Genomic DNA, 24,737 nt, shown 5'->3' on the forward strand with positions numbered 1-24,737 from the left:
CTCACTTGTAACTACTTGATGGTGGAAATAATATGGGGGGGGGGGGGGTGGGGGGCGGAAATGACCAAAGAACCAAAGGATGGCCCTTATTGGTCCATCGTGGCTTGTGCATATGGCCTGGGGGTCTTGCCGATATATAAGACTCTGAAAATCTGAAACGTGGCATTTTTAAAAAAATGCGCAATTATCTTGCGCATTGCAAGTTGCAAAAAATATGGCAAAATTATAGCTGAAACAGCAAAAATATAAAGGTGCCCTTTCTGTAGAAAACGACTAGAGCAAAGAACAAAATAAATATATAAAAATAAATAAGATAACATAATCTATACCAGTCAGATATAACACCAGCCGTGTAATGCGAAAGCCAACTGCCTGCCACTGTGAACACTTGCACACTACTAATGAGAGAGATAGCATTTCAGCCAACACAAAGGCATGCTGTCAAGACAGTAAATGTGACCTAAGGTCAGATATCAAGCCTATAATACACAAATACTAAACAGTATAGCTTAATTATAAATGTAAAAATGGTCCCTTTTGCATGTGCAAATAGCATTCCGCCGTTGGATGCAAAGCAGCAACAAACAAAAAACATGTTCACTTAAGCTATATATACATGGGGTTTAACCACATGGACCCATTGAGACCTGAGGACGCACACTGTTTCACCTTATAGCTTTTAACCACTTTAACCATTATTTGAAACTTTAGCTGTTGAAAAAATGGCAGATCTACATGTTCATAGCGTGGCACCGAGAGCTGCACTATGAGCTTGTAGATCTGCTATATTTTTTAAATTGTGAAAAGTCTGAATATATATATATATATATATATATATATATATATATATATATATATATATATATATATATCTCTCTCTCACAGCGAACGTTTTTAACTCATAACTTTGCTTCTGGGGATATCAGTGGATTGAACCACTGATATAGAAACATGGGTTTTTCAGAAAACGGTCATGGTTTAAAAGACATTTGTCGAATCTTTACTCGGGTGTCAATGTGTTGTTATGCCCCCTATCTATTCTATACAGTATACTTTACAGTATTTAATTGACCGGTGGTCCCCCAGGGCTCTCTTACTATAGGTCTGCTTGTATTTTCCTCTATACACCAAATCTCTTCCTCAAAAGATCTATATCTAGATAGCTTGGAGCAGCTTGGAGATGGTGGATGCCTGCCTGGGTCCATGTGGTTCATCCCCATGTGAGCGAATTGAGTTCCAGGAATGTGATGCAGATTAAGATCAAAGTAAAACAAGCCAATTCCCATGCTTAAAACCCATTCTGAACGGGAACCCCTTTTGGCATTTTGAGCATCATGTTATGCTTTAGCTGTTGGAAGAATAGCAGATCTACAAGCTCATAGCACGGCACCGAGTGCCGCGCTACGAGCTTGTAGATCTTATTTTTTAAACGTGAAAATGTGGCACAAATCTTTTGAATATATATTCTTTCAGAGCAAACGTTTTTAACTCGTCTTCTGGGAGGTCCCTGGAACTACATATTTTCAGATAGGGGTTGTTGGCCAATTACAGATAATTCTGGGGCTCCTTGACGTGAAAATGTTTGAGAACGACTGACATAGATTAAGAAACATGAGGGTTTTTAAGAAAACTGTCAGGATTTAGAAGGCATTTGTATAGAATCACGTCCTTGGGTCTATAAACGGGTTAAAGACGTCATGAAATGGCATTTTTTTGTTTCTCCTGTGACCTCTTATATTGTGAAAGTCCTTGTCAAACAGTGGCTATAGCTGGTGTCTCTCAGCCAGTCTACACCGTGTCCCCTGGGCGTATTATGGGGTGTAAAACGACACCGCCTCGTGTTCACAGTTAGTGCACCGCGAGGCAGAGGGAGAGGAAGTGTCAAGCATGTTTATGTTACACCGTCTGTCTGCAAACCTCAAACATTTTCAGACGCACATTCTATCGCACTGTTTTAAGTTTAAAAACCGTAACATTTGTGATGTAACGGAGGTACTATACACTACACGACAAACACCAGATCACTTAAATTATTCTTATTTGTCTCACTTGTCGTCCTAGCACTTTCTTTTTTTTAAATATATATAATCTACATATTTTCCCTTTTGTGTATTGTTTTTATACTGTGCCAAATCAAATCAAATCAAATCAAATCATGCACTGTCTGGCCGTCATCTTGAATAAGATTCACCACAGGTTGGCGGCCCAACATGGTCTATGGGGGCAGGGCAGGAACATGGTCTATGGGGGCAGGGCAGGAACATGGTCTATGGGGGCAGGGCAGGAACATGGTCTAATTATGGGCCCGGGCAGGGATGTGACGGCAGCCCATATATGGCTCTCGTTGCCTCCTCCATTTGGCCTTGAGCCCCTCCGAAAATCAGCAGCCTTGTTTGCGATTCATTTGTGTTTCTGTTGTTGGAACATTTGGAACGTTATATGACTGGAAATGACATTTCCGTTTGGCTTTTAATATAGGCTTTGTAAACTAAAATTGCACAGGGCAGATATGATAACGGATAACTTGCATATTTAATAACTTTATACTATAAAAGAAAACGTGAAGGGTGGAAATGACAGATCTATTTCCACTATTTTTAAAAATGTTTGACAATTTGAAGATTACCGTATGCCCATTATCTCAAATAATTTCTATTGGGCGATTATGTTATAACAGACAGGCCCACTAAGAGAGAAATGGATTATGAAGAATGAATAAAAACCTGTTGGAATGGAAACCTTAATGTTTATTAGGCTAACCAAATTAGTGATCAATAGAGTTAATAAACTTAATCTTATAAATAATTAGGAAATACGATATTTTAAATTTGAAAAATATAGCAAAGTACTGCAAGTCCTATCACAATTCATCGATGTGATTAATGTGACCCCTACCGGAGTCCAGGACTAAATGTGAATGTTCACTGATAGTTATTGAATCATTCCTAACCTTTAAGTTAAATTCATTATTTCTGTGCACTAAAACAAATAATTTGTTTTTTGTATTTGATGGCCTTTGATCCTGCCCTGGTATTTGGACTCAGTGCCCTTGACAACAACAATTCAAGGGAATCACACACAGGTGAATGAAATCAAGGGAATCACACACAGGTGAATGAAATCGAGGGAATCACACACAGGTGAATGAAATCAAGGGAATCACACACAGGTGAATGAAATCGAGGGAATCACACACAGGTGAATGAAATCAAGGGAATCACACACAGGTGAATGAAATCAAGGGAATCTCACACACAGGTGAATGAAATCGAGGGAATCACACACAGGTGAATGAAATCAAGGGAATCACACACAGGTGAATGAAATCGAGGGAATCGCACAGCTGAATGAAATCAAGGGAATCACAAGTGAATGAAATTAAGTGAATCACACACACACAGGTGAATGAAATCAAGGGAATCACACACAGGTGAATGAAATCGTGAAGGGCTCGCTGATGTTATCACTACATTTTAGTTTGTCAGTAAATAATTAAGATTCGACTTTAAAAAAATACTCAAATAGATTTTTTTCCCCCCCTTTTTTCTTTTTTCTTCAAAAAGATAAAAAATAATATGTCATCTAATTATATCTCCATTATGGCCACAGATAGAACAGTGTGAATAACATATTTATCATTTCATGACGTCTTTTAACCCATTCTGGGCGGGAACCCCTTTTGGTGTTAGCATTACGTTATGCTTTAGCTATTGAAAAATAGCAGATCTACAAGCTCATAGCGCGCCACTCGGTGGCGCGCTATGAGCTTGTAGATCTGCTATTTTTTGAAAACTGTCAGGATGTAGAAGAAATTTTTTTAGAATCTGATCTCGGGTCAAAATGCGTTAAAGAACCACCATTCTTCTGTGCGTTTAGAATCTGATCTCGGGTCAGAATGGGTTAAGAGCCCGGGGTAACTCGACAGCGCGGCCCATCAATCAAAGGTCCATCGTCTCAGTATTCTGCCCTGCTGAGACTCATCACAAGATGGACGGACCGCTGTCATCACTCTAGAGCTCTCGCTAATGGCACCCCCCCCCCCCCCCCCACACCCCAATGACATAACAGGCCTGTCAGGATATATGCAAATCCTGCCTGACAGTGACATTTCCCAAGCAAGAAGAAAAAAATAATGGCTAATTTAAAAAAAAAAGAAATGACATCCATCTCACCAGCAGCAGGAGAGATGGATGGACACATGTAGCAGGATTCATAAAAAAAATTAAAAGATAAAAAGATTGATGGAGGTGATCGTTTTGCTGACGAACGAGTCTGGATGTGTGACGTGTTTCTGGACCTCGGTTCTGGTCAAACCTGCACTGCAGAAATGACCCGATATACTTTTATTTTATAATTAATGGCAGAAGAACCACAGAGCGATTTTGAAATAAACAAAAATGTCCCAAAAACGATACTAACAACAAATAACACCTATAGGTAATTAAAAAAAACATCTCACACAGATTTGTGGCGGAAACCAACCACCACAAAATGGTTTGAAAGCAAATCATGTCATAAGAAAATTAAATTAACAACTAGGTTTAAAATCAACCTAATATATCAGTATCAGTAGTTTTGCATATGGAAAAGAAGTTAATCTGTAAACATATCTATGCCGGCTCAGCTCAAGGTCCAGCGGTCGTGACGATGTGGGGGGGGGGCAGGGATGGGGGAGGGGTACGTTAGGGTCTCAGGGAGGAGGGGGGGGAGGGGGTGGAGGGGGAGTCATCGCTCATCCTCTTCCGTGTCCTCTTGGCGTGTTTCAGTACACTGCAGTGTAGTACGCAGTGACTGGCTGCTGCACCCTCCTGATCCGTCGGATGAGGATAGCTGTGCAAACCAGGGCTGTGATCTATCATTCATTGGGGGGAGGGGAGGGGAGGGGGGGGGGGGAGGGGGCGACAAGGCAGCGTGGGTGGGGGTCGGGGGGGGGGGGAGAGAGAGAGAGAGAGAAGGACGGCAAAGCAAAGGGTTAAGTGGAAAATGAGATGCAGTAAAAGTGGTGTGTGGTGGTGGTGGTGGTGGTAGTTTGTTTTTTATCGCCTCCCCGGGTTTAATCCAGCTGCAGTCAGTGTGAGAAAGTGTGTGATATATTTATATATCTATATAGAGGAAGCGAGAGAGGTTTTATTATACGAGCAGCCACTATCCAAGCAATCACTTTCTGCCATGAGAAGCATGCATGAAACTGGGAGAGAGAGAGAGAGAGAGAGAGAGAGATGCAGTAACCAGATTTAAAATCCCCTAATGTTAAAGGTATATTCAGTGATTTCACTTAATTCAAATATCACTTCTTTTTTTTTTTTTTTTTAATAATCCTCCCTACTATAGAGTGTGCTGACCATGGAAAAAGGTTGAGCACCACTTATATAGAAACATAGGGTTTTTTCAGGATTTTTTTAGACGACATTTGTAGAATCGTCCTCGGGTCTAAATGGGTTAACCAGAGTGGGCAGAGGGGCAAAGACCACCGGCTGGTCATAGGTGGTGAAGGAGGAGGGGGAGGGGTAAGGGGTACTGGTGGAAACCATGGTGGACTGCTGGAAGAGGCCGGGTTGTGGGTTATTGTCGTTGGCCACTGTGGGAGAGGAATGGGACAGAATGATGTACTGAGTAGCCGAGAGGGAATCACGCAGTTTGCTGTTGAGGATTAAAGTACATATCAGAGCGACCATCTAACATTTAAAAAAAGCAGGTAGAGACGGATGGGGATAGATTTAAATTTTAAAAAGCAGGTATAGACAGGATGGGGATAGATTTAAATTTTAAAAAGCAGGTAGTGACGGATGGGGATAGATTTAAATGTAAAAAGCAGATATAGACGCATGGGGATAGATTTGAAAAGAATAGGAGGGGAGGGGGAGAAAAGTGGGAAGGTGTAGAAAGAAAGAAAAAAAAACATGGGCGGCGGTATGAGTTATGAAAATCAACTGAAGTGATGATAAGACATTAATGACATTAATGTCCAGTGGTGGAAAATAAACCATGAGTACATGTACTGTACTTGCTGTACATAAGTGCATTGTTTAGTTATTTGTTCTTTACTTGAGTATTTCCAATTTCCAGTACTTTTATTTCTACTTTTACCACTACATCTCGGAGGCAAATATTGAATTCCACTTAATATTGTATACTCTTTTAGATTTGTATTATTATTACAGTAACGAGTAACAACTTTCAGCCCTATACAGCCATTTGAAAAATAGCCGATCTACAGGCTCACAATGCGTCTCATCGCGACGCATTGTGAGCCTGTAGATTGGCTATTTTCAAAAGATGCATTTGAAAACTGGAAATGGGACATTCTGTACTTTGTACGAATTTACGGCAAAGTACATTTTGAACGGCAGACTTTTTTTTTTTACTTGTTTAAAGTGCAAATAACATGCATTTTGAAACTGCTTTTAATATTTAATATCATATTGTCTATGTCCATCAAAGTTATTTCTAATGGTTTGAGCCTCAATCACCACTCTTGATATAACCAGGCCTTGTCATTTCTTTCTGGACTTTGAAAGCAGTTTTAGCTGCAGTACCACAATGTCCTGAGGTGGTGGGGGTGCTGATATGCAGATTATTTAATATTTGAGTCATTATAATACTGATGCTAGATAAAACCAGGCTTGTTTCCATTCCATGCCAGCTTGGAAAATCAACAATGGTGGACATTGTAAACAAAGTGGAAATGCAATTTCCATTAAAGCATCTATATGATATGAAAGCCTGATTGTTCAAAATTGGTTATTTGTGGGGATATAAAACACAAAATAAATTGAAAAAGTTGAATTTTATGTTATATGTCCTTTAAACGAAGTCCTTCTACATTACGAGTATTGATACTTTAGTATCAATTAAGTAAGAAATGTGAGTACTTTTTCCCCCCCAACCACTGCCTATTTCAGCTCTATAGTGGCGGCCGCGGTGTCCTATTTCAGCTCTCTATCTATCCTGTCCCAGCCTCTTCCTTCTTCCTTCTAAACAACGGTTACAACAGTATTGCAGCAGCACACACACACACACACACACACACACACACACACACACACACACACACACACACACACACTGTCTCGCTGTCAACACCATTGGTGCTTTTCTATTCTCCTATCCTCAGAGCAGCCCTGCGTCATATCAATCATTCTATATTAGCGTGTTTTTGTTTTCTCCTACAGTCCACACGGACCCACCGTTCCACTGATTTATGATCCAGCTGTATACTAGGGCAGTCACTTCTAGTCATTTTGACTAGTTGACTAGTTGCTTACTTTACTAGTCGACTAGTTGTAACTAGTACTACAAAAAAAAAAACCCACAGATTTACTAGTGGACTAGTTGCTTAATGCCCTGCTGTATACATACTGAATCCTGTATAAAATAGCACTTTTTGTAGACTTAGATAGCATTTGACACAGACTTATAGCGTGTTATGTAGACGGCACTAGAATTGCATTGTATGAAGTCATAGCAGCACTTCATAGTACATAATGTATAGCATAGTATAGACATATATGTACCGAGCCTTTTCAGTCATTGCTCCTAAACTGTGGAACCAGCTGTACCTCCAACACTACCTGTTTTTAACCCATTCTGACCTGAGATCAGATTCATACGAGGTTTCCACTGGACACACACTGGTCTGATTAACCCATTCTGACCTGAGATCAGATTCTAAAAATGTCAGTCGCTCTTCGATTTTTCAAAAATAGCAGACCTACAAGCTCGTAGCGCGCCACTCGGTGGCGCGCTACGAGCTTGTAGATCTGCTATTTTTAAATAGCTAAAGCACGACATGATGCTAACACCAAAATGGGTTCCCGTTCAGAATGGGTTAAAACCAGCCGATTCACCCGTTATCACTGTATTAAATATACTAAATCAACCGTTATCAGGACGTTGGAATACGGCCAATATGGCCATACTGGCATACTAGACATGGTGGTGTTTGGCTGTGTTCCCCCGGACTGCACCATGCAGGGTGGTGGAGCAGACTATAGCCTCCCCTGCTGAACGTGTCATTTCCAACTCTATTGTCGGCGCATGGAAACTAGGGGCTATACTAATATATACTATTCTCTGCCTATCGGGACGTAACTCGGACGACGCGGAGTCGGGTCTGGTGGCCGTCGCAACGCTCGGCACGGCGTCTCGCTCGGCTTGGCGCCGCCGCCTCGCTTGGCGGTGCGTCACGTGGCTCAAAGGCCACCAGACACGGCGCGCCTCCGTCATTGACATCAGTGACACAAAAAGCAAAACACTCCCATAGTTTCTCTTGATTATCACATATACTGGAGGTATTTCTAAGGTGCTGCATTACGAACATGTTCTTGATTATCGGGTGATTAACGGTTGAATGGGGTGCAGCACAAGAGCGAGGGGTATATTCCGGACCAGAATGGTCATTTCGGGGATGGTCTGTTTTATACCCCAACTGGACTTTCCTGAAATATACCCAGACTACATCTCAGATTAGCAGTGATATAATGTGGCAGGGGGTATATTTTGGGCTGTTTACTTCCATCCTTTAGGGTGGAATGGGACAAGATTATGAATTATGCAACCATGAAAATGCCAATGGAATGGGCCTATTCTACTGCAGCATAATTATAGTATATTATACAAGTAAGACGCGCAAACGCGGGAAGCGAACGCAGCTCGTACATATTTGGGTTTTGGACGTATAGCTGCTTTGGGAACTCCTTATATGGTTATGGCTGAGTCATGGTGACGTAACAGCGGGACAGACACACAGACAGACATGATCTGCTAGGTCTCATAGTTAGTGCTCACTGCTTTCGCAATCACTGCGTTCGCAATTATAATTGTGCGATAGTGTATGCAGATAAAACATTGTAATTCCATGTGTTGTATGTTGCCCTTGTGTTAATATGTTGCAAACCTAGTTATGTTGCATTCTGTGTATTTTATACAGTATATATACAATAACTGCTATGTGTGTAGAATAGTGTGTTGTAGTGCTCTGTACGTTGCCATACTGCCTACCAGAAGAGCTCCAGTTACGAGGAAGATGGCCAGGATCACTGGCGCTTTACTCCTGAAGGCACTTGCGATGACTGCGGGGCAGGCCTACAGGGAGACAGAGACAGAAGGGTTTGTCAGGGGGCGGTGGATGGATGTGGGGAAATGTAGGACGGTTCCATTACGTAGCAAGCCAAATTAATGTCTCCGACCAAGACAGAGACAGAAGGGTTCGTCAGGGCCCGTGGATGGATATGGGGTAATTTACAGAGACAGAAGGGTTCGTCAGGGCCCGTGGATGGATATGGGGTGATTTACAGAGACAGAAGGGTTCGTCAGGGCCTGTGGAGGGATATGGGGAAATGTAGGACGATTCCATTACGTAGGAGGCCAAATTAATGTCTCCCAAGCTGCACCAACTCCACTTTGCATCTCGGCCTTCTTTCACACAATGGCCCCAAAGGAGGAATGCTGATGTAGCATTATTCCTCTAACTAACCTGTTAATTTATTTATTCTTTGCAGCAAAAGCGCATCTCTTTCTGCTTTGGTTTGAGATTTGAACTGAGATTGGTTGTGAATGCAAGAAACGACTAGAACTGCACTCTGTCGAGAGCGCAAGTTGGTATTTGAAATTGAAATTAAATACTAAAACATGACAAATAAACCTTTAAAGAAACTGGCTGTCGATGGTGACCACACTTCATGACCATATAGAGCGTCGCAGTCCCGGCCCCTCGAGAGACCCGGAAAATAAATCCCCGTTCATTTTCCTCATAGACTTATCAGAAAGTATTTATTTAAAGACGTTTACGCCGCGGACAAAGCCAACTCTTGTCGTGACAAATCGTGACAACAAACAAAAAAAATCGGGCCAAACAAAGAATTAGAAAGTAGAAAAAAACGTCAGGTTACACTTTTTGGTTGTTTTTCTTCTTTATAATTATTTGTTTGGTCCAAACTATTGTGTGTGCTGTCATGATTTGTCACGACAAGAGTTGGCTTCGTACGACGCTTAAAAGGTCTATTAAATAAATACGTTTTGAAATGCCTATGGGGAAAAATACATTGGGATTCATTTCTTGGGCCAGGCGTTGTCATGAAAGGGTGGCGGGACTGCGACGCTCTATAGCCACTAGCCCAAAAGCAAAAGCTCAAGGAATAGAGATTAGCCTACTTAAAGTATGATGACATTTTGTCTGTGGTGTGGTATACAAAAATGGCCATAACTTTTTTTCCGGCAGAGCAGACCACTCATTCTGTGGACCTTAAAGGGCCACTTCACCCCTTTTGCATCCAGATCTCATTTTATTGATGTTTGGCATTGCTTGCATGGCTCCCCCCCCGGCTAATAGGTGAGGGTAGGAAATGCATCATGGATCCAGTCATCAGATCCTCTACTTACAGGCATAGTGAAAGTCTCCCAGATCCCACTTGGTTTGGGGCACGTCTGTTTTACCACATCCAACATGACTCCCACCACACCGCAGCAATGGAACTGGAGAGAGAGAGAGAGGGGAGAAATGGGAGGGAGATTAGACATTAGACATTAGACCCAAAGGGCTGTGTTTTGCATGTCTTAAGTACCAGGTCTTATTCCCTAAATTGAGTAAACTAAAGACCTGGAGGCGTGATCAATGCCATTTGGCTATTCTGAGTGGCCAAGGTGTGACACATACGGCGTTGTGGAAGAGTGTGAGGTGCAAGGTGTGACACATACCGCGTTGTGGAAGAGTGTGAGGTGCAAGGCGTGACACATACCGCGTTGTGGAAGAGTGTGAGGTGCAAGGTGTGACACATACCGCGTTGTGGAAGAGTGTGAGGTGCAAGGCGTGACACATACCGCGTTGTGGAAGAGTGTGAGGTGCAAGGTGTGACACATACGGCGTTGTGGAAGAGTGTGAGGTGCAAGGTGTGACACATACCGCGTTGTGGAAGAGTGTGTGGTGCAAGGCGTGACACATACCGCGTTGTGGAAGAGTGTGAGGTGCAAGGCGTGACACATACCGCGTTGTGGAAGAGTGTGAGGTGCAAGGTGTGACACATACGGCGTTGTGGAAGAGTGTGAGGTGCAAGGCGTGACACATACCGCGTTGTGGAAGAGTGTGAGGTGCAAGGCGTGACACATACCGCGTTGTGGAAGAGTGTGAGGTGCAAGGCGTGACACATACCGCGTTGTGGAAGAGTGTGAGGTGCAAGGTGTGACACATACCGCGTTGTGGAAGAGTGTGAGGTGCAAGGCGTGCACATACGGCGTTGTGGAAGAGTGTGAGGTGCAAGGCGTGCACATACCGCGTTGTGGAAGAGTGTGAGGTGCAAGGCGTGCACATACCGTGTTGTGGAAGAGTGTGAGGTGCAAGGCGTGCACATACCGCGTTGTGGAAGAGTGTGAGGTGCAAGGTGTGACACATACCGCGTTGTGGAAGAGTGTGAGGTGCAAGGCGTGACACATACCGCGTTGTGGAAGAGTGTGAGGTGCAAGGCGTGCACATACCGCGTTGTGGAAGAGTGTGAGGTGCAAGGTGTGACACATACCGTGTTGTGGAAGAGTGTGAGCGTGACGGCGTGCACATACCGCGTTGTGGAAGAGTGTGAGGTGCAAGGCGTGCACATACCGCGTTGTGGAAGAGTGTGAGGTGCAAGGTGTGACACATACCGTGTTGTGGAAGAGTGTGAGGTGCAAGGCGTGCACATACCATGTTGTGGAAGAGTGTGAGGTGCAAGGCGTGACACATACCGCGTTGTGGAAGAGTGTGAGTGTGACAGCGTGCACATGCCGTGTTGTGGAAGAGTGTGAGGTGCAAGGTGTGCAGTGTGCACATACCGTGTTGTGGAAGAGTGTGAGGTGCAAGGCGTGCACATACCGTGTTGTGGAAGAGTGTGAGTGTGACAGTGTGCACATACCGCGTTGTGGAAGAGTGTGAGTGTGACAGCGTGCACATACCGCGTTGTGGAAGAGTGTGAGCGTGACAGCGTGCACATACTGCGTTGTGGAAGAGTGTGAGGTGCAAGGCGTGCACATACCGCGTTGTGGAAGAGTGTGAGGTGCAAGGCGTGCACATACCGCGTTGTGGAAGAGTGTGAGGTGCAAGGCGTGCACATACCGCGTTGTGGAAGAGTGTGAGGTGCAAGGCGTGCACATACCGCGTTGTGGAAGAGTGTGAGGTGCAAGGCGTGCACATACCGCGTTGTGGAAGAGTGTGAGGTGCAAGGTGTGACACATACCGCGTTGTGGAAGAGTGTGAGCGTGACATAACATACCGCGTTGTGGAAGAGTGTGAGGTGCAAGGTGTGACACATACCGCGTTGTGGAAGAGTGTGAGCGTGACATACGTACCGCGTTGTGGAAGAGTGTGAGTGTGACACATACCGCGTTGTGGAAGAGTGTGAGTGTGACACATACCGCGTTGTGGAAGAGTGTGAGGTGCAAGGTGTGACACATACCGCGTTGTGGAAGAGTGTGAGGTGCAAGGCGTGCACATACGGCGTTGTGGAAGAGTGTGAGGTGCAAGGCGTGCACATACCGCGTTGTGGAAGAGTGTGAGGTGCAAGGCGTGCACATACCGTGTTGTGGAAGAGTGTGAGGTGCAAGGCGTGCACATACCGCGTTGTGGAAGAGTGTGAGGTGCAAGGTGTGACACATACCGCGTTGTGGAAGAGTGTGAGGTGCAAGGCGTGACACATACCGCGTTGTGGAAGAGTGTGAGGTGCAAGGCGTGCACATACCGCGTTGTGGAAGAGTGTGAGGTGCAAGGTGTGACACATACCGTGTTGTGGAAGAGTGTGAGCGTGACGGCGTGCACATACCGCGTTGTGGAAGAGTGTGAGGTGCAAGGCGTGCACATACCGCGTTGTGGAAGAGTGTGAGGTGCAAGGTGTGACACATACCGTGTTGTGGAAGAGTGTGAGGTGCAAGGCGTGCACATACCATGTTGTGGAAGAGTGTGAGGTGCAAGGCGTGACACATACCGTGTTGTGGAAGAGTGTGAGGTGCAAGGCGTGCACATACCATGTTGTGGAAGAGTGTGAGGTGCAAGGTGTGACACATACCGTGTTGTGGAAGAGTGTGAGGTGCAAGGCGTGCACATACCATGTTGTGGAAGAGTGTGAGGTGCAAGGTGTGACACATACCGTGTTGTGGAAGAGTGTGAGGTGCAAGGCGTGACACATACCGTGTTGTGGAAGAGTGTGAGGTGCAAGGTGTGACTCATACCGCGTTGTGGAAGAGTGTGAGGTGCAAGGCGTGACTCATACCGCGTTGTGGAAGAGTGTGAGGTGCAAGGTGTGACACATACCGCGTTGTGGAAGAGTGTGAGGTGCAAGGTGTGACACATACCGCGTTGTGGAAGAGTGTGAGTGTGACAGCGTGCACATGCCGTGTTGTGGAAGAGTGTGAGGTGCAAGGTGTGCAGTGTGCACATACCGTGTTGTGGAAGAGTGTGAGGTGCAAGGCGTGCACATACCGTGTTGTGGAAGAGTGTGAGTGTGACAGTGTGCACATACCGCGTTGTGGAAGAGTGTGAGTGTGACAGCGTGCACATACCGCGTTGTGGAAGAGTGTGAGCGTGACAGCGTGCACATACTGCGTTGTGGAAGAGTGTGAGGTGCAAGGCGTGCACATACCGCGTTGTGGAAGAGTGTGAGGTGCAAGGCGTGCACATACCGCGTTGTGGAAGAGTGTGAGGTGCAAGGCGTGCACATACCGCGTTGTGGAAGAGTGTGAGGTGCAAGGCGTGCACATACCGCGTTGTGGAAGAGTGTGAGGTGCAAGGCGTGCACATACCGCGTTGTGGAAGAGTGTGAGGTGCAAGGTGTGACACATACCGCGTTGTGGAAGAGTGTGAGCGTGACATAACATACCGCGTTGTGGAAGAGTGTGAGGTGCAAGGTGTGACACATACCGCGTTGTGGAAGAGTGTGAGCGTGACATACGTACCGCGTTGTGGAAGAGTGTGAGTGTGACACATACCGCGTTGTGGAAGAGTGTGAGTGTGACACATACCGCGTTGTGGAAGAGTGTGAGGTGCAAGGTGTGACACATACCGCGTTGTGGAAGAGTGTGAGTGTGACACATACCGCATTGTGGAAGAGTGTGAGCGTGACAGTGTGCACATACCGCGTTGTGGAAGAGTGTGAGCGTGACATACGTACCGCGTTGTGGAAGAGTGTGAGCGTGACATACGTACCGCGTTGTGGAAGAGTGTGAGCGTGACATACGTACCGCGTTGTGGAAGAGTGTGAGCGTGACATACGTACCGCGTTGTGGAAGAGTGTGAGCGTGACATACGTACCGCGTTGTGGAAGAGTGTGAGCGTGACATACGTACCGCGTTGTGGAAGAGTGTGAGCGTGACATACGTACCGCGTTGTGGAAGAGTGTGAGCGTGACAGTGTGCACATACCGCGTTGTGGAAGAGTGTGAGCGTGACAGCGCTGGCTGGGTCTTTGTTGGCCACGTACAGAGTATACATGCTGCTGTAGAACTCTGACAGCTGAGCCCCGACCTGGAGATGAGGAGAAATACAATGACATCATAGCATGAATAACATCAGTGACATTGTTGTTGCTTTATTGTTGTTTATATACAGTGGTGGAAAGTATATAACTCAGTACATTTTAGTTAACCCATTCTGACCTGAGATCAGATTCATACGAGGTTTCCACTAGGACACGCACTGGGTCTGATGAACCCATTCTGACCTGAGATCAGATTAAAAAAAATGTCAGTCGCTCTTCGATTTTTCAAAAAATAGCAGACCTACAAGCTCGTAGCGCGCCACTCGGTGGCGCGCTATGAGCTTGTAGATCTGCTATTTTTCAATAGCTAAAGCATGACATGATGCTAACACCAAAACGGGTTCCCGGTCAGAATGGGTTAAGTACAATTTTGAGGTGTTACTGGAGTGTTAATGGAGTATTTCCAAATACTACAGTACTTGTGATTGTTATTACAAAACAACCACTTCAACCCTATATAGAGCGTTGCAGTCCAATCTACAAGCTCACAATGTGTCCCACCGCGACTATTTTTCAAAATATTCGTTTACATTTGAAAACTTGACGTGGTACACTTTGAAGCCAATACTTTTGTACTTTTACCCCAAGTACATTGTGAATTCTGAACTTTTTACCTGTAACAGAGTAGAGTTCTACATTGCAGTATCGATGCTTTTACTTAAGTAAAACAAATTGAGTACTTTTTCCACCACAGATTATTATTTTTGTATTCATCCTTTTTTTGTCAGCTTTTCTGTAAGTGTTTTCTCACCTCGTCACTTCGGGAGTAGGCGAGCACGCCCAGCGCTACCTCGATGCCCGCCATGACGCCCAGCAGTACAGCGAACTGTGAACGTGAATCATTATTATTATTATTAGTAACATCATCATCATTGTTACAATTATCACTAAGTGGTAGAAGTAGTGCTTTTTGACAAGCTTTTTTGATCCGATTTTTTTTAGATTTTTTCTTTCTACATGATTTTGTTTAATCCTTTTCATTAGAAATGCAGCAAACGGATTTCTTTATTTAGTCTTTGTTTCCTTATATGAGATTTACTGAAATCTCAAAAAGGTGTGCATAATAATAAGCTTCGGCTTCAGCCCTTTCCTTTTCGGTCAACTGTATCATATCAACCCCTTTTCCTTGTATGTAATAATGTTGGATAAACGATGACAGAGACAAATAAACTATCTATCCATATCTACCGGTAACTGAACAGTGGTAAACGAGCGTTGAGTAACGAGCAGCTGTTCATCCTCCTCAGACACCAAACGTGTGCAACAACAACCCAGTAGTCTCGCGTCGCGTGGCCAGACAACTATTCCGGTTTCTTGTTCTTCCATTTTTGGATGACTGGCTTCCATTAACCACTTAAACCAGGGGTGCCCAAAAGGTAGATCGTGATCTACCAGTAGATCACAAAGGCTGTGCAGGTATAGACCACATGACATGCCCCTGGCCTAAAATATAAATCATTTAAATTAAATAAACAATAGTTCAAGTGGCATATGCCACTTGAATTAAGGTGACTTGATTGATTTACATCAAAATGGGCCTGCCTCAAACCCACAATGCAATGCTTTGTTTTCGACAAATTACGAACGCCACGTGCTGAAAGTGTATACCATCTGGATTGTTAAGGCCTATTCATAGTCTGGATTGTCGGTGGTGAGGTGACCACCGCTCCGGTGGTGAGGTGACCACCGCTCCGGTGGTGAGCTGACCACCGGAGCTGAAATAACGTTGAGCGGTGGTGAGTAAAAACAGAGAGAAGGGCTGGAGCGGTGGTTTGCTCTTCACTGCGGCTCGTGACGTCATGTTGTAGTTCGGTGGTCACCTCACCACCGTAAATCCAGACTATGTATGAGCCTTTAGTTTAACCGCAGCAGCCTTGCATCTTTATTGTTGGCATGTCTTAAAAACAGGGGAACATTCGGCAAAAACCAACATTCATCAGTCATCCAAAATGGAAGAACAAGAAACCGGCATTGAAGGATATGAAGGACACATGAAGTGAAACTATGCAAATATTAATATTCCATTACATGGGTGTTGTGTTCATCATTCAGAATAACACAGCATTCCAGTCTTGCAAACGTACGTTATTAAAATCTTTATTCAAAGTGAGTGGCATATTCAAAGAGGGTGCATAATGCAAATCATGCATGCATGCACACTCACACACACACACACACACACACACACACACACACACACACACACACACACTATAACTGATCTAACCTAATGGATAGATGTCTAATGTTAAACCTAACCCTAAGCATAAAGACTTGGGGACACCAATTTTTGTGTTCATATTTGACACGCACTCGGGCCTGTCTAAGGTGCACTCACGCACGCACGCACGCACACACACAGACACACTCCAAAGCCCCCACAGGTAGATTTTTAAACTATTTTCATCAATGGGATAATCGTGAAAATAGGTAGACGAATGTTGGTTTTTGGTTTTAAAACATGCCGACAATAAAGATGCAAGGCTGCTGGCGGTTAAACTTAGGGCCGATTCATACTCCTGTTTCGGCGCTGTAGTGCCGAAATGATTTCGGCTCGTCAGAAAATTTCAGTAGCACCGAAGAGCCGACTTTAGGACGGTACCCACCCCCCCCCCCGAACCTCAAATGACGTCACATTGTAGGCTCTACAGAGCCGAACCGACTTTTATTCGGCTCTAAAATAGGAGTATGAATCGACCCTAACAATCCAGATGTTGTGGTGGTGGTGGTGTACACTTTCAATTTCAGCACATGGCATTTGTAATTTTCGTCGAAAACAAAGTATTGCATTGTGGGTTTGAGAGGCAGGCCCCTTTTGATGTAAATCAATCAAGTCACCTTAATTCAAGTGGCATAATGCCAAAAATAGGTTTTAAAAAAAAATCTTTTAAATGATTTATATTTTAGGCCATGTGGTCTGTACCTGCACAGCCTTTGTGATCTACTGGTATAGATCACGATCTACCTTTTGGGCACCCCTGGGGTTAAAGTATCCGCCTATAGGATATATACGTTATACGTTGCCTGCTGCGAGCGACCGTGAGACCCGTTTCTGAATGGGTCTATAAAACACCCCATGTGTCCAATATAATGCTCCAAATGTCCTGGACTCATCGTGTCTCTCCTGGCTTCCCAGGCAGTGATCGTGCAGTGACCTTTTCCCTCTCCGGCAGCACTGCAGACTCACTCCCCGTTTCCAGACACCAGTGTGAAAAGCAGACTCTACCAGAACCCCCCCCCCCGTTTTGATTGATTGATTGAAATATTTATTAACAGTTTGTAGAATTACAGTACATTTCAAGCACAAACTCAATACAAAGACGTTGCCCCGTCCTATCTCTCCACCAGACTCCCCCGCGTTGCACTCTGTCCTTGTATCTCTTCTTCCAGCCTATTACACCATTACACTATAAGCAGTGGCGTGCACAGATAAGACACTAGGTGGTGCTAGAGCATCCCCTGCCCCTTTCCCTCTGGACAAAATGTGCCCTTTTGGAGAAAAAATTTTTTGGAGAAAAAATAATGTTTTTTTTCCTCTTTTTTGTTTTTTTACAGTGTACACTGTACAGTATGTGGACCATGGTGACGTTGATCAATTCTTGATAAAAAAAAAGCTTCTTTCTAATATATTATTTCGGCCCCAAAATCTATAAATCTCACACTATTATTAAGGCAACCGGCCGGTTCCATGCGCTGCACAAGGTGCCCTTTTTTCACTTGAGCACCTGCCCCTCTAAATGTCTGTGCACGCCACTGACTATAATAAGTCATATCTCCAAAACTGGTGGGCCAGAACTGAACAAACTGAAGCTATGATTCCCTGCTTTCACATGGCATGACAAAAAAATGAAAATGTAAAAATGTTCAATGATTTATAGCCTCGGTCAGAAGCGGTCATATTTTTTATCCGGCTTGTTTTTAATTGTTGACGAAGTTGTCGAAAATGTAGTTTTCGTCAGTGAAAAAAGGTAGTCGACGAACATTATTTTTTGTCATAGTATTAGTCGACGAAATCAACACTGTGGGAGCGAGTGATTAAGCAGCACCTCATATATCCCATTTTTGGCAGGAACCTGTTTTGGTGTTAGCACTATGTTATGCTTTAGCTATTGAAAAATAGCAGATCTACAAGCTCATGAGTGGCGCGCTACGAGCTTGTAGGTCTGCTATTTTTTTTTAATCGAAGAACGACTGACATAGAAACATAGCTTTTTCAGAAAACTGTACAAGACACTTTTAGAATCCGATCTCAGGTCAAAATGGGATATAGCAGGAGGGAGAGAGATGGTTGTTGTGGTGCTGCCTGCTATGTACTCCCACCAGTATCAGGGGGAGAGAGAGTTGGTTGTTGTGGCGGGGCTGATAGGTACTTCCCCCAGCCAGTCCATTTCTGTGAGTCATACCAGTTCGGCCCCCGAAGGCAGTTTCAGATCCTCAATAAGGAAGAAGTAATAACCGGCTAATGGACTTATTATACCAGGGATGGATTCATTTATTGAGGTCCGTATGCGTGGCTTCCATCAGCACATCAGTGGATTGTGTTGCACAGAGAAGTGCAAATGGACTTTGACTGCATTATTATGTCTATGGTCTTGTTTCTATTGTATTAACTATTTGGAATACAAAAAACATTGGGCTGCTTTATTAGGTTATTTGTTATTGGTACAATATATAGCCAGGAACTGCCGCCGAAGCGAAAACATTGTGAAACTGACTTGCATGGAAACTGACTTAACCCCATTCTGGGCGTGAACGCCTTTTGGGTGTTTTAAGCATCATGTTATACTTTAGCTATTGAAAAATAGCAGATCTACAAGCCGAGTGCCGCGCTTACGAGCTTGTCGGTCTGCTATTTTTGAAAGATCGTGAAAATGTAGTGCAAAGCTTTGAATATATATATTCTTTCAGAGCGAACGTTTTTAACTCAAATCTTTGCTTCCAGGGGGTGCTTGACATGAAAATGTTTGAGACCCACTGACATAGAAACATAGGGTTTTTCAGAAAACTGTCAGGATTTAGAAGGCATTCGTAGAATCGTCCTCGGGTCTAAATGGGTTAAGACTGATGTGAAGCAAAGATTTGAGTTAAAAAAACGTTCGCTCTGAAAGAATATATATTCAAAGATTTGCGCCACATTTTGACGATTTGTCAAAAAATTGCAGATCTGCTATGTTTAACAAAAAACAATCAGGGAAAAGCAGGAACACTGGATCAATCTCCAGGTCCAGATGATTCATTGACAAACTACTACCCCTGAACAAATAATGTCCAAACAAAGTCTTTGGGGATGTCTACGGGAGTCTGAGAGTCTGACTGAGCGGGCCGGGCGCGCTGCCTGAAACCCCTCTAGGACATGAGACGCATGACAATGTAACACCAGGAAACGTGAGACAAATGAAGCGCAACCTTAGAGACAAGCAAGCTCTGTGAGCAGCGTCGGCAACCATTTGACCCTTTCATTCACACTGAATCTCGGGTTTTGTCGTCTTGCCTTTTTTTCCCTTTCCAGGAAAAAAAAAACTATATATGAATAGAATACAAGCACGAGACAGTGTTGATTTCAATCGACCAAAACTAAGACGAAAAATGTTCGTCGACTACCTTTTTTCACTGACAAAAACTAAATAAAACTATAAAGCTGTGATGACTAAAACTATAAGACTAAATATACTGAGAGTTTCGTCAACAAATAAAAACTAGACTAAGATGTTATAGGAAGGGACTATAGTGGACAAGAGATCCAGTAGAAGTAATTTTACACTTTGTTGCATGCTGAAAATAGCAGATCTAAGAGCTCGGCTATTTTCAGCAAGTGTAAAAACAGTCAATTTACGACGGCATCAAAATACATTTTAGTCGACTAAATCAACTGTAGATTTAGTCGACAAAAATCGAATGATATTTAGTCGACTAAAACTAGACTACAACACTAAAACATATCAGGTGACTAAAATGTGACTGAAACTATAAATGAAAACTATTGAAGAGACTATGACGACTAAAACTAAAATCTAAATTTGCTTCCCAAAAACAACACTGGCACGAGAAAGGGCCTGCAGGGTGCATGGATGGATGTCAGGCATATGCAGGGGCACCTGAAACACATGGATGTCAGGCATATGCAGGGGCACCTGAAACACATGGATGTCAGGCATATGCAGGGGCACCTGAAACACATGGATGTCAGGCATATGCAGGGGCACCTGAAACACATGGGTGTCAGGAATATGCAGGGGCACCTGAAACACATGGGTGTCAGGCATATGCAGGGGCACCTGAAACACATGGGTGTCAGGCATATGCAGGGGCACCTGAGCAGAGTTATATAGAAACGCGACCATGGTTTTGTCCTCAGGGTTGAGTACAGAGTGACGTAGAGGGTGCGCTGTGACTGGCCAGTCGCTGTGATTGACGGCCTACACCTAAACCAAACCCTAACCTTAACCTCAGTAAAACTATACCTAAACCTAACCCTAACCTAGCCCCTCTCGGAACCCTACATAAAGCTTTTATGAAATTTGATTGTCGCTTTATATAGGGTCCCTGGCCATGCTAAGATTTTCCAATGCGATTGTTGGAACGCGGATATATACAAACTCAACCTTTCGTCGATCGGCGCGCTATTACCGCGCTTTTTATTGTGTTTGCTTACGGATGTGCGAACTATAAGTACCTTACATACCTCTGATAAAATCTCCTTTGTCGCGGAAGCCGGTAAGTATTTTTAATCCATGTTTGATTAAAAATGTCGCTTTGATTTCTTCTTGTTTATTTACCGTTTATTGTACCGCCTCCCGATGTGCGGTTGGCTTTGCGGGCTACGTCCCTGCCTCTGATCTGCTCCGTCATAGCTGTAGCACCACTAGCTAGCCAGATAGGCGGTACAATGAGGTGTCAATAAACAAGGTAGGAAGAAGCAACATTTTTAATCAATCATGGATTAAAAATACTTAACGGCTTCCGCGACACAGGAGATGTCGGTATGGTATGTAAGGTACTTATAGTTCGCACATTCGTATGTCAACACATGAATAAACATGGTAAAAGCGCGCAGATTCGTTTCTCATGGCGTGTTTACATTGTATTTGTGTGTGCGTAACTGGCGGCAGCCCAGCGTGGAACAGGACCCAATGTGTAAAGTAATCAAAGTGTCAGAAACTTTACTACATTCGGGTTCTGCTTGCGGGGCTAACCCTAACCTTAACCTCAGTAAAACTATACCTAAACCTAACCCTAACCTTAACCTCAGTAAAACTATACCTAAACCTAACCCTAACCTTAACCTCAGTCAAACTATACCTAAACCTAACCCTAACCTTAACCTCAGTAAAACTATACCTAAACCTAACCCTAACCTCAGTAAAACTATACCTAAACCTAACCTCAGTAAACTATACCTAAACCTAACCTCAGTAAACTATACCTAAACCTAACCTCAGTAAACTATACCTAAACCTAACCTCAGTAAACTAAACCTAACCTCAGTAAACTATACCTAAACCTAACCTCAGTAAACTATACCTAAACCTAACCTCAGTAAAACTAACGCAGTGGCTGGGGGGCGTTTCCAAGAACCTGAATCCTGAGGACGAAACCATGCTAGCTATAGAAACACATGGATGTCAGGCATATGCAGGCCAGGGGCACCTGAAACACATGGGTGTCAGGCATATGCAGGGGCACCTGAAACACATGGATGTCAGGCATATGCAGGGGCACCTGAAACACATGGGTGTCAGGCATATGCAGGGGCACCTGAAACACATGGATGTCAGGCATATGCAGGGCCACCTGAAACACATGGATGTCAGGAATATGCAGGGGCACCTGAAACACATGGGTGTCAGGCATATGCAGGGGCACCTGAAACACATGGGTGTCAGGAATATGCAGGGGCACCTGAAACACATGGATGTCAGGCATATGCAGGGCCACCTGAAACACATGGATGTCAGGAATATGCAGGGGCACCTGAAACACATGGGTGTCAGGCATATGCAGGGGCACCTGAAACACATGGTGTCAGGCATATGCAGGGGCACCTGAAACACATGGATGTCAGGCATATGCAGGGGCACCTGAAACACATGGTGTCAGGCATATGCAGGGGCACCTGAAACACATGGATGTCAGGCATATGCAGGGCCACCTGAAACACATGGGTGTCAGGCATATGCAGGGGCACCTGAAACACATGGGTGTCAGGCATATGCAGGGGCACCTGAAACACATGGGTGTCAGGAATATGCAGGGCCACCTGAAACACATGGATGTCAGGCATATGCAGGGCCACCTGAAACACATGGGTGTCAGGCATATGCAGGGGCACCTGAAACACATGGGTGTCAGGCATATGCAGGGGCACCTGAAACACATGGGTGTCAGGAATATGCAGGGCCACCTGAAACACATGGATGTCAGGAATATGCAGGGCCACCTGAAACACATGGGTGTCAGGCATATGCAGGGGCACCTGAAACACATGGATGTCAGGCATATGCAGGGGCACCTGAGCAGAGCCACAAAGCAGCATCACCCTGCATTCCTGCCAATTGCCATAGATCAGGTTTCCACTGAGCTGCGTTACAGAGCCACGAGAGGATCAAATCACAGGGAGGGTGACTGACTGCATGTTTCTAGACGTTTAACACTCACTGTAACTTCACTGCAAAGCGAGTAAAACCCCTCCTGACATTTTGAAGACCATGAATGTGTGTGTAAATTAAGCTAATTCATGATTAAAAGAGAATTCCATGCTTATTTGTAGTTGTTACGTCCCCTCCAAAGAGGTCCAGGTGTTATTTTGTGCAAAAGTGCATTATTGGCTATTTCCCCTAATATAATTATAGCCCTCAATGGGGGTTGGGTTTTTTGCTAATTTGCTTATTTCCATCTAAATGAGTAGTAAAGTGTGCCGCTTGGGATACTATTTACATTATGTAGAGAGGATACATACTAAAAGAAATTGGCACAATGCCCCATTCAATTCAATGTAATTCATTTCAATTCATTGAGGGCTTATATTAGGGGAAATTACGTCCCCACCTCTTTGGTGGGGACGTAACAACTACAAACAAAAGGTAAGAAGCCTTCTAGCATGGAATTATCTTTTAAGAAGAGATTATATGAAAACATGAATGGCTTAATTAAACATTCGTCCGTTTAGATTTGTCATTCACCATGCAGTAAACAATGACAAAGACATGTCCGTCAACTACCTTTTCTCACGGACAAACTAAGTAGAAACTAAGCTATGATGACTAAAACTAGACTAATATGATGACTAAAACTGAGACCGGACTAATCACTCAAAGGATTCTTTTAGACAGCGCATCACGCTGAGACACGCTGTGAGCTGATAGATCTGATATTTTCGGCACACAGCCGAGTATAAATCGGACATTTCAACCGCCATCACGACCAGCCAAAATAAATTTTAGTCGACTAAAATCAACTGTAGATTTTGTCGACATGGCATTTTGTTGACTAAAACTAGACTACAATCTTTCAGGTGACTAAATTATGACTACCGGTATGACTAAATGGAATTTTATTCAAAAGACCAAAACAAATCATCCTTTCAACATGTCAATATCAACACTGCATTCACCTAACCTTTGTAAGCCCTTTGAAACGAATTCTCCGGGCTTAACATTTAGGACTATACTTACTGTTCTGGAAGACCAACGGGTCAATGTAACTTATTTTGGTACGTGGGCTTGTGTTTCAACTGGCTGGCTTCAGGGCAGTGTCGTGTTTTAGACGTTGGAGGGGCCCTAGTGGCCCCTGACCCCTTCCAGACCCCCCAAATGTACCCAGCTCAACCGCTCAGGTCTTTAAATCATTAGTCTCTCAAGACAGACTGTTGCTAGGGGAGGCGCTGTTTTCCCAGAATATTTGACGATGGGATTCTCAGATTGTTAAAGGACCACTTCACCACTTTTCAACCCATCTTCATATAATAGGTCCTCACTAATAATCATGAAAAACATGGCGCAATTTCTTTCTACTCGGTCTGTGTCTCATAGGACGGCTGTGGGCAGTTCAGAAACCGTCTTCCAGTGACATCATCGATGGGGAATACAAGCTAATAGAAACTGCAGGCTTTCTAGTCCTGAAAAGTTGCAATGCGAAAATGGAAGCCATCGTTCTCATGATAATAAAAATCTAAACATTTTTGTAAAGAAATCTTGTTTAAAAAAGAATCTGCCTAATGATGATGTCACTGGAAGACGGTTTCTAAACT

At 44.1% G+C, this 24,737-nt stretch overlaps 1 protein-coding gene and 1 long non-coding RNA gene across 5 annotated transcripts in view; one reads left to right on the top strand and one right to left on the bottom strand.

Annotated features, from left to right (window-relative positions):
* The first annotated feature begins 862 nt into the window (after positions 1-862).
* LOC308324175 lies at positions 863-4,032 on the top strand. The gene is made up of 4 exons (XR_013964893.1): positions 863-3,082; positions 3,344-3,368; positions 3,402-3,647; positions 3,895-4,032. It is a non-coding gene; the product is annotated as an uncharacterized lncRNA (long non-coding RNA).
* Positions 4,033-4,286: 254 nt separating this feature from the next.
* The window catches only part of cd9r (CD9 molecule related), a 31,687-nt gene continuing 11,236 nt past the window's right edge, over positions 4,287-24,737 (bottom strand). For 3 of the 4 annotated variants that reach the window (XM_080776137.1, XM_080776138.1, XM_080776139.1), the window contains exons 5-9: positions 15,243-15,317; positions 14,377-14,478; positions 10,381-10,473; positions 9,001-9,084; positions 4,918-5,675 (exon numbers count right to left, since the gene is read on the bottom strand). In XM_080776137.1, coding sequence (XP_080632263.1) covers positions 5,400-5,675; positions 9,001-9,084; positions 10,381-10,473; positions 14,377-14,478; positions 15,243-15,317 — 630 coding nt within the window. In that variant the 3' untranslated portion in view covers positions 4,918-5,399. Of the gene's footprint in view, positions 4,853-4,917; positions 5,676-9,000; positions 9,085-10,380; positions 10,474-14,376; positions 14,479-15,242; positions 15,318-24,737 lie in introns of those variants that run through there. The other variant, XM_080776140.1, reaches the window with a different exon arrangement.

This window comes from Protomyctophum bolini (genome assembly GCF_963924005.1).
Source record: "Protomyctophum bolini genome assembly, chromosome: 11".
Lineage (NCBI taxonomy): Eukaryota > Metazoa > Chordata > Actinopteri > Myctophiformes > Myctophidae > Protomyctophum > Protomyctophum bolini.